The 9,632-nt window shown below is 51.6% G+C and overlaps 1 protein-coding gene across 1 annotated transcript; it reads left to right on the top strand.

Annotated features, from left to right (window-relative positions):
• Nucleotides 1-710: 710 nt before the first annotated feature.
• INHA (inhibin subunit alpha) lies at nucleotides 711-4,030 on the top strand. The gene is made up of 2 exons (XM_045481406.1): nucleotides 711-1,065; nucleotides 3,022-4,030. The coding sequence occupies exons 1-2, from the start codon at nucleotides 792-794 to the stop codon at nucleotides 3,852-3,854; spliced, it is 1,107 nt and encodes a 368-aa protein (XP_045337362.1). The 5' UTR covers nucleotides 711-791; the 3' UTR covers nucleotides 3,855-4,030.
• Nucleotides 4,031-9,632: the final 5,602 nt, after the last annotated feature.

The raw sequence follows: 9,632 nt of genomic DNA on the forward strand, positions 1-9,632 counted from the left end.
GCCTGGGCCTCTTTCCCCTCCTCCCTCCCACCTCCAGCCGCCAGGTCCCCAACCGCCCGCCAGGCTTGGGCCTGAGTGGCAGAGGCGCCTGCAGCTGCCAATCCCAAAAATATTCTCTGATGACACAGCTGGAGGACAAGAGCCCAGACTGGCTCCTCCAGGCTAAGTTTAGAGCAGGCGGGACCACCTGCCCCCGGCCCTAGCCCCAGTTCTAGCCCCGACCTCAGCCCTTCCCCCCCATGACCCGCCCAGCAGCTGCTTGGTTGAAAGCCACCGCCCCCCCTCGCCCAAGATCTGAGGGGCTGGCGCATTCTGTCTCCCCGACGACGAGTAACACTGTTAGGAGCTGGCTGACCCCAGCTCCCAGGCTCCTGTTGTACCTGATGTCACCTCTGTGCTGGGTGCTGGGATGTGGCTGTGTGTGTGTGTGTGTGTGTGTGTGTGTGTGTGTGTGTTTGAGAGAGAGAATAGGGGGAAAGGGTTGTAGGTTGTATGTGTAGGTCAGGTCACTCCGGGTGAGAACTCTCACCAGCCCCCTCCCCCACATGCCTGGCAGGAGTGGGAGATAAGGCTCAGGGCCACAGACATCTGCGTCAGAGATAGGAGGTCTCAATGCCATGGGCAGGGGCAACTTGGACTGCAGGGCGTGGGAAGGACTGAGGAGACTGGGATGAGAGGGGTAGAAGAGGGCCGGTACTGGGATGGGAGGGCAGAGTGGGGAGGCGGGGGAGTGGGGGGCAGACCCTGACAGAAAGGGCACCGGACACCGCTGGCCCTCCGCTGGGTGAGCCATGTTGCCCCAGCCTCCACTCCTGCTCCTCTTACTGCTGTCTCTGAAGAGTGGGCATGGCTGCCCCGGGCCAGAGCTGGACCGGGAACTTGTCCTGGCCAAGGTGAGGGCCCTGTTCTTGGATGCTTTGGGGCCTCCGGCAGTGACCGAGGAAAGTGGGGATCCTGGAGTCAGGCGTCTGCCTCGAAGACATGCCCAGGGGGGCTTCGTGCACAGGGGCTCTCGGCCCAGGGAGGAGGAGGATGTCTCCCAGGCCATCCTTTTCCCAACTACAGGTAATGAGGGCAGGGAACTGGCAGGGTGACTTTGACTTTGAGAAGCAGTGTGGTACATACGGCGTGGGCTTGGGAGCCAGACAGGTCTGGGTTTGAGTCCCATACTGGCTTTGCAACAGGGGACCAGTTACTAAACCTTCCTGAGCTTCCGTTTCCTCACCTTAAAACGGGCAGTAATGCCTACCTCTGAGGATTAAGTGAAATGATGTAAGGCTGAGAGGAGGCATTTGGGAGATACTCATTGGGGAGACCTAGAGTCTCTAGCGACAGAGATATTTGGGTATCGGCCCCTTCCTTCCACCTTTCCTTCTTTCTCTGCCTCCACTCCCTGCTCGGAATCTTGTTTCTTTAGCCCCAATTAGCTGGGGCTTGAGAAGGTATCAGAGATGCAGGAGTGAGATTAGTTGAGACACTTTTCCAGAAAATTAGTCTACTTTCTCTTGACTTCTCATCTCCTTATGCACGTTCCCATGTTCCACTGACTGAACCAATAAAGTCCTCTTCCGGGTCGACTGTCTCGTAATCTGGCCCATCTTTCCCTCAGAGGGGACCCCCTGCCTCCCTGTGCTTTAGTCCTCGTGCAACACTGTGAGTTGGGGTGCCTCTGGGATGGGGCAGAATCCCAGCCTGGCCACTTAGTAGTTCATTTTTGTAACCCTTTCTCCTTATCTGCAAAAGAGATCACTTGTGAGATTTATAACAGAATCTGTGTCACACTATAGTCCTAACCCCAGTCCGTCAACTAGTCCATGATTGTTTAGTATAGCCTGCATACCTGTTGGGGAAGGATGCCAACCACCTTCCTTCTCTCTCTCTCTCTTTTTTAACTTTAATTTTATTTTTTAAATTTACATCCAAATTAGTTAGCATGTAGTGCAACAATGATTTCAGGAGTAGATTCCTTAATGCCCCGTACCCATTTAGCCCATGCCCCCTCCCACAACCCCTCCAGTAACCCTCTGGCCAATCACCTTTCTTAGAAAGCCCTGCCCTCTATCCTAGGCTATTTACCTTCCCCTCCTGTCCCTCCTTTTTCTTTCTGGTATTAATCTTTTTTTTTTTTTTTTTAAGCGGGATTGTGTGTGTGTTTTTTAAACGTTTATTTATATATTTTGAGAGAGAGAGAGAGAGAAAGAGTGCGTGCATGAGTGGGGAGGGGCAGAGAGAGAGGGGGAGAGAGAATCCCAAGCAGACTTCTTGCTGTCAGCACTGACCCCAACACGGGGTCCAATCCCACGAACCTCAAGATCATGACCAAGAGTGGAAAGTTCAAATGACTGAGCCGTCCCGGCGCCCCTTAAGCGGAATTGTGTGGTTTTTTTTTTTTAATGTTTATTTATTTTTGAGACAGAGAGAGACAGAGCATGAACGGGGGAGGGTCAGAGAGAGAGGAAGACACAGAATCCAAAGCAGGCTCCAGGCTCTGAGCACAGGCTCTGAGCCTCAGCACAGAGCCCGACGCAGGGCTTGAACTCACGGACCGTGAGATCATGACCTGAGCTGAAGTCGGACGCTTAACCCACTGAGCCACCCAGGTGCCCCAAGCGGAATTGTTTTAAAGAGTTTATCGTGCAACATTTCTGACTTGTAAAAAGATAGATGAGGTAGTAAAACAATTGCCTGTGTATCTAAAGTACTATCATCCATTTCACACTATCAGTGAGCAGAGATTCAGGCCTAACAGCTCCAAGTGAAAGTAGAGGGTGGGCAGGGCCTCGTATATACGTTGCTGATAGGAATGTTAATAGGTAAAACCACTTCAGAGGGAAGTTGGCAACGTCTTGTATTTTCTGCGTCCCGTAGAAATGAAAAAACAAATGGAGAGCCTCTGTCGGTTCTCTCAAGACTGGAGAGGGACCCCAAGTCTGACAGAGCACTCAGGAGAGTGGCTGAGGAGGAGGGGTCCCAGGCTCTGCCAGTCCAGTCTGCCCTCTCCCTTCCCGCTATCTCCTGCAGGTGCCAGCTGTGGGGATGAGCCGGCTGCCAGAGAGCTGACCCAGGAGGCCGAGGAGAGCCTCTTCACGTATGTGTTCCAGCCGTCCAAGCACACACGCAGCCGCCAGGTGACATCAGCCCACCTGTGGTTCCACACGGGACTGGACAGGCAGGGCAGAGCAGCCTCCAACAGCTCTGGACCCCTGCTGAGCCTGCTGGCGCTGTCATCAGGGGTCCCCATGGCTGTGCCCGTGTCATTGGGCCAGGCCCCCTCTCGCTGGGCCGTGCTGCACCTGGCCACCTCTGCCCTCCCTCTGCTGACCCACCCCGTCCTGGTGCTACAGCTGCGTTGCCCTCTCTGCTCCTGCTCGGCCAGGCCCGAGGCCACACCCTTCCTGGTGGCCCACACGCGGGCCAGGCCGCCCAGCGCAGGGGAGAGGGCCCGCCGCTCCACTCCCCCGCTGCCCTGGCCCTGGTCTCCCACCGCGCTGCGCCTGCTCCAGAGGTCTCCAGAGGAACCCGCTGCCAACGCGGACTGTCACCGAGCGGCCCTCAATATCTCCTTCCAGGAGCTGGGCTGGGACCGGTGGATCGTGCACCCTCCCAGCTTCATCTTCCACTATTGTCACGGTGGCTGTGGGCTGACTGCCCCGCCAGACCTGCCCCTGCTGGTCCCTGGGGCTCCTCCGACCCCTGCCCAGCCCCTTTCTTTAGTGCCAGGGGCCCGGCCCTGCTGTGCTGCCCTCCCTGGGACCATGAGGCCCCTACGTGTCCGCACCACCTCAGATGGTGGTTACTCTTTTAAGTATGAGACCGTGCCCAACCTTCTCACACAACACTGTGCTTGCATCTGAGGGAGTCCCGCTGGCGGCCAAGCCCCCACCATCAACAGCTGGAAGGAAGAGCCGAGTTCAGAAAATAGATGGTTCTTACTTCCGCCTCCTTCCATCTCTCTCTGCCTGAGGGCCCCCCTCCCCCATATGACCCTGTCCCATGGGCAACATGTGACAATAAACAACATAGTGCATATGACTTGTCATGCATTCTCTGGCTTCTCTGATACGGTGGGGATCAGGTCTGGGCCCCAGGAGCATAGGATTGTAGGCTCTCAGGTCACACAGCCTCACTTGACCTAAAGATCTGGAGTTCAAGAGCTGTAATTGGACATGCATCTGGTGGGGAGCTGGTGTGGAGAAGACATAAAAGTGTTCTGAGCTCTCGACAGCTGCTCTGGAGACAGCTGACCCTCATGCCTCTCCCTTGCTATTCTCTACCTTAGCTGATGGACCCCTAGTTCAAGATCAGCTGATTTGCAGACTGGCCAGAGATCATGGCTTTCAGGGCCCCACTGAGATAGATGTTCAGAGCAGCTCAGATCTTGGGTTCCTCAGGAACTTGGGTGGGAAAGTCAGGGAAAGACGGATGAATTGGAGGAGTCTGAAAGTGGACAGGGGCAGAGACGTGGAAGAACGAAGACCCAAGAATTTCAATTTGCTGAGGGTCCCAGGACTCCTTTGAATCTGTCACTGGCTCTTGATGTAGACTCCATGAGGCCTGGCCTCATGGGATTCAGGTTCTAGAAGCCTTTGCTTCCCTTAATGTGCCCTGTATATCTTTACATAAACCCCTAACTCAGTCCTTAACGTCGGAGGCGTGGAAAGGCAGAGCCTACCGTCGGAGAAATGCGCTCGTGTGCCTCCGTGTGCACCCTTCGTGTATGTGATCAGAGCCCAGAGCAGGATGCAAAAAGTCCTTTTCTCTTCCCGTTGTGTCTCCTGTCAGTCCATTCCTGCCTGCCTTGATGGGCCCTGCTTCCCTGGCCTTCCTTCCTGCTTTGTCCACTCTCCCCTTTCTCCCTCTGTCTTGTTATCCTCCTGCCCTGCCCCGGGGTCCTGGCTCGAAGCCAGTAGCTTCCGTCCAGTCTCCCTTTAAGGGGGATGTTCAGGCCCCTTAGACTGAAAGTTGGAGCACTTTCTGATATTGACCGCACAACCACAGCTTGGATTGTGACTCATCAAAGACTTGTTCCTGTGAACCCAGCTCCACGGGGTGGGTGACTGCTTGCTCTAAGAAGGGAGTGTGGAGGGGCGAGACTCCCATCCCTTCACCTGTGGGCTAACACCTTCCCCCACTCTGAGCTCAGCTGAATGAGCTGCTGTTCCTCATGACACAAGGGAATAGCCCGCATCCACACTCCTGAGCTAACCTGTCTCTGTTGATGCTGAATCCCCAGCTGGTTTGCTCCTGCTCCCGAGTGGGGGGACCTGCCTGTTCAGTCTCCTGTCTCTCCCAGCACCTTCATCTAGACCCAGCATTGCAACTAGTCTGTGCTCAGGGCTCCTGGGGGTCCCTACTCAGGCGGTGGACTTGGGGAGAGGGCTGGTTGGGCTAGGTCAATGCTGGGAATGGGAGATGTTCCTCAAGTCTCTCTGAGCTCCATGCTCTCGCTGTCTGGCTTTCCTTGCCAGATCCTCCCTGCTTTGAGTGAGGCCTTCCCTGGGATCTGCAATCCTCCTATAGGCCTGGGACCCTGTGTTGTTCAGACTTTCCCTGTCCCAGGGATGTGGATGACATCTGACGGGTGGAAACTCTACCAAAGGGCACAGGTTCTCTACTAGGCCAGTTAGCGGGTTGCTGGTAAAAGGTTTTCACATACCTGAGGCAGAGTGAGAAAAGTGAGTACGGTGTACTGTCTTTCACAAAGCCAAAGATATTCATTTCACATTTTTTTTTTTGAGAGAGAGAGAGAGAGCGAGAGAGGGAGAGAGAGGGAGACAGCATGAGCCGGGGAGAGGGGCAGAGGGAGAGAGAGAATCCCAAGCAGGCTCTGTGTTCAGCATGGAGCCCAGTGTGGGCTTGATCCCAGGACCCTGGGATCGTTATCTGAGTCGAAATCAAGAGTCGGATGCTCAACGGATTGAGTCAGTCAGGTGCCCCCCAAGGTATTTGTTTTAAAGAGATATCCTTTGGGGCGCCTGGGTGGCTCAGTCGGTTAAGCGTCCAACTTCGGCTCAGGTCACGATCTCGCGGCCTGTGAGTTCGAGCCCCTCGTCGGGCTCTGTGCTGACAGCTCAGAGCCTGGAGCCTGTTTCAGATTCTGTGTCTCCCTCTCTCTGACCCTCCCTCGTTCATGCTCTGTCTCTCTCTGTCTCAAAAATAAATAAACGTTAAAAAAAATTAAAAAAAAATTAAGAGGTATCCTTTGCTTGAAAGTTTCTCTCTCTCTCTCTCTCTCTCTCTCTCTGTGTGTGTGTGTGAAGAGAGACAGAGAGTGTGTAAAAGTATTATTTTTCTGATATAATATTCTTTTATGGTTACTTAACAAATTAAAACTTAGCAATTCTAATTTGGACCCTAAGGTTTGTCGTTATAATTTTGCTAGCTGAGATCTGCAAAATCCCAAAGTCAGGGAGTCACACATTGGTCTGGGCCACCCCTTCCAGAATCTCTAAAGCCTTAGATTCTTCTAACTTAGCAAATTGAAATGACACATCTATCCTCCCTAAGAAGGGCTGACAGTAGCTAAGGACATCTTTTTGTCCTCACTTCTTGCAAGAGACTAAGAGCGGTAGATTTCAGAGATGCTCCTCCTTCCAGTGCTAATCATTAGAAACACACTGAAGACTTTTAATTCAGAGTTAGCCTGAACAGAAAACACAACTCAAACTGACTTAAACCAAGCTAAATTTAGTTTAATTTAATTTAAAAGCCACTGGCTCATGGGGTGCTTGGGTGGCTCAGTTGGTTAAGTGCCTGACTTCGGCTCAGATCACGATCTCACGGTTCATGGGTTCGAGCCCCATGTCGGACTCTGTGCTGACAGCTCAGAACCTGGAGCCTGCTTGGGATTCTGTGCCCTGCTCTTTCTCTGTCCCTCCCCTGCTCACGCTCTGTCTGTCTGCCTCTCTATCTGTCCTTCTCCCTCTCTCTCAAAAATGAATAAGCATTAAAAAAATTACTGGCTCATGAGACTTTTGTGACCACGTCTGGCTAAGGTTTGGCTTGGTTTGGGGCTCCAAAGATGCCTCCAGGATCCAGCTCTAGGCTCGACTTCCCTTGGGCTGATTTCATCCCAGGCACATGGCAGCCTGAGCAGTTCCAGGTTCTTGTCATCTCACACCTGGTGTCACGAGGGAGTCTGCTTCCAGACATCCCAGAACGTGTCTCGGTGGCCTGACTGTCCTGATTGGGGTCATGTGCTCCTCCGGGAAAGGTGGCCGAGGGAACAGAATGAGTTAATGACTTATATATCCTGTGTCCTATCCCCGGAGCCCCGAGCCTAAAGCACAAGGGCTAAAAGTGAAAAAAGGTGATTCCCCAAAGCGGGGTACAGTTAACACAAAAATGTGGAGTCGATGCCTAGAGGCAGGTACTGTTGCTGCCTCCTCCTAACTATCTCTAAAATCAAGCCCCTTTTCTCTCCCTGCATAGACGCTATTCTGTCACTTCCGGGAGAATTCTCGAAGGGCAGTGCAAACAGCATCCTGAACCAGTTCCTAAGCAATCATCCCCACCTCCCCAGCTACTTTCCACCTGGATGCCGAAGGATACTTCTTTTGTGATCATGTCCCTTGGGTGGCTTAAAAAGTTGTGTCCACAAAGTTCAACCTCCTCAGTGTGTACAGCAGGCCTTTATAACCCGTCCACACAGCCTGATCTCAGACCCGTCCCTCCCTTCCTCTCCCCACCCAACCACACACGCCAGGAATATAAATTCCCATCTTCCTCAATCCATCATTTCATTCTCAAGCAGCCCTGTCTTCAGCCAATCTCTTTTCCTCAGGCAACGCCTCCTTGAAGATCCAATTCTCATGTCATCTCTTCTGTGACTTCCCTTGACTCCCAGATGGCAGAGCCACCACTCTTCCTTGCTGTTTCCTGGGCACTTTGTTCTTTCACGTTGATTTTCAGTAAAAGTTGCTTGTTTGTTATTTCACAAAGAACACGCAGATATGTTCTCTCGGTCAGGTTGCAAATATGGAAAATAATGCTGAGGTTCTCCTTGGTCGTCCCCTCCATAGAGGTAAGTATCCTGCCAGACACATTTCTATAAATTTACATATAGACATATACCTTGTAGAAATAGCTTTTTCCTCCGCAAATGATATCATGCCTTATGTTGAAACTCTACATTTTGAAACGTTATATTCTGAGGACTTTCATTGACTTTATTTCCAGTCCTGCCATTTTTTTTCTAAGAAATCACACTCCCCCCACTGAATAATCTTGTTTTATTAATTTTACTATTTATACAACAAAGAGCTATATAGAGCTTACTATGTGCCAGGCACGTTACAAGTAAGAGCTCATCCAATCCTCATAACCATCCTATGAGGTGTGCACTGATATCACACCCATTGCACAGATGAGAAAAAGGAGGTATGAGAGATTAATTAATTTATCCAGAGTCACATGTCTAAGTGGTGGAGCCAGGATTTGGACTCCAGAAGTCTGGTTCCAGAATCTGTGCACCCACCACTATGCTGCATTACCACATGGCCTCTCCTCTCCACTGTTCTCCAAATGTGCCTGCTGAGGACATGAAACTGTGCTCCTTGGTAAGGAAGATATCCTAGTGCCAGGACACTTGTGGAGATGGCAATTTCTTTCTTCCTCCCTTCCTCCCTCCCTTCCTTTCTTTCTTCCTCTCTTCCTTCCTTCCTACTTTTCTTCCTTTCTTCCTCTCTTTCCTTTCCTTTCCTTTCCTTTCCCTTCTTCCTCTCCTCCTTCTTCTTCCTCCTCCTCCTTTTCCTTTCCTCCTCCTCCTCCTCCACAATCACTTTTGATCTCACAAATGTCTTGTCCTTTTTTTTTCTTTTCCACTGAAAACATTCTTCATTTTCGTTACCTATATCCTACAAAACAACTGACCTCACACGGGGCTGTCTAACTGCTCACTGTGACACCATCTTTCTTGAGACCATTACACATTTTTAAAAGCTACAATGATTTGGGGTGCCTGGGTGGCTCAGTCAATTGGGCGTCCCACTTCGGCTCAGGTCATGATCTCGCGGTTTGTGGGTTCGAGCCCCGCGTTGGGCTCTGTGCTGACAGCTCAGAGCCTGGGGCCTATTTCAGATTCTGTGTCTCGTTTCTCTTTGCCCCTCTCTGTTTGCAGTCGTATTGCTCTCTCTCAAAAATAAACACTAAAGAAATTAAAAAACAAATAAATCGGGGCGCCTGGGTGGCGCAGTCGGTTAAGCGTCCGACTTCAGCCAGGTCACGATCTCGCGGTCCGTGAGTTCCAGCCCCGCGTCGGGCTCTGGGCTGATGGCTCAGAGCCTGGAGCCTGTTTCCGATTCTGTGTCTCCCTCTCTCTCTGCCCCTCCCCCATTCATGCTCTGTCTCTCTCTGTCCCAAAAATAAATAAACGTTAAAAAAAAAAAAAAAAACAAATAAATAAAAGCTACAATGACTGCAGGGATTCAGTAAAAGGAATTCAGGAAAATGACTCAATGAAGCAGCATGCTGTGCACTTTCACAATGTGAAAGTATTGTTTGTCTACAGGCAGGAAACAAGCTGATGAAACTCCTCAGCTACAAACACGTGCCACCTCTCATGAAAAGCAATGATTCTGATAAGGAGTCACAGGCTCAAAGGGTGGAGCCGGAAGCCACAGATTATTCCCAGG

This window comes from Leopardus geoffroyi, chromosome C1 (assembly GCF_018350155.1).
Source record: "Leopardus geoffroyi isolate Oge1 chromosome C1, O.geoffroyi_Oge1_pat1.0, whole genome shotgun sequence".
Lineage (NCBI taxonomy): Eukaryota > Metazoa > Chordata > Mammalia > Carnivora > Felidae > Leopardus > Leopardus geoffroyi.

Coding starts and splice junctions, on each gene's coding strand:
- INHA (XM_045481406.1), top strand. CDS start 792: ATGTTGCCCCAGCCTCCACTCCTGCTCCTCTTACTGCTGTCTCTGAAG. Junction 1,066..3,021: donor CATCCTTTTCCCAACTACAG/GTAATGAGGGCA, acceptor TATCTCCTGCAG/GTGCCAGCTGTGGGGATGAG.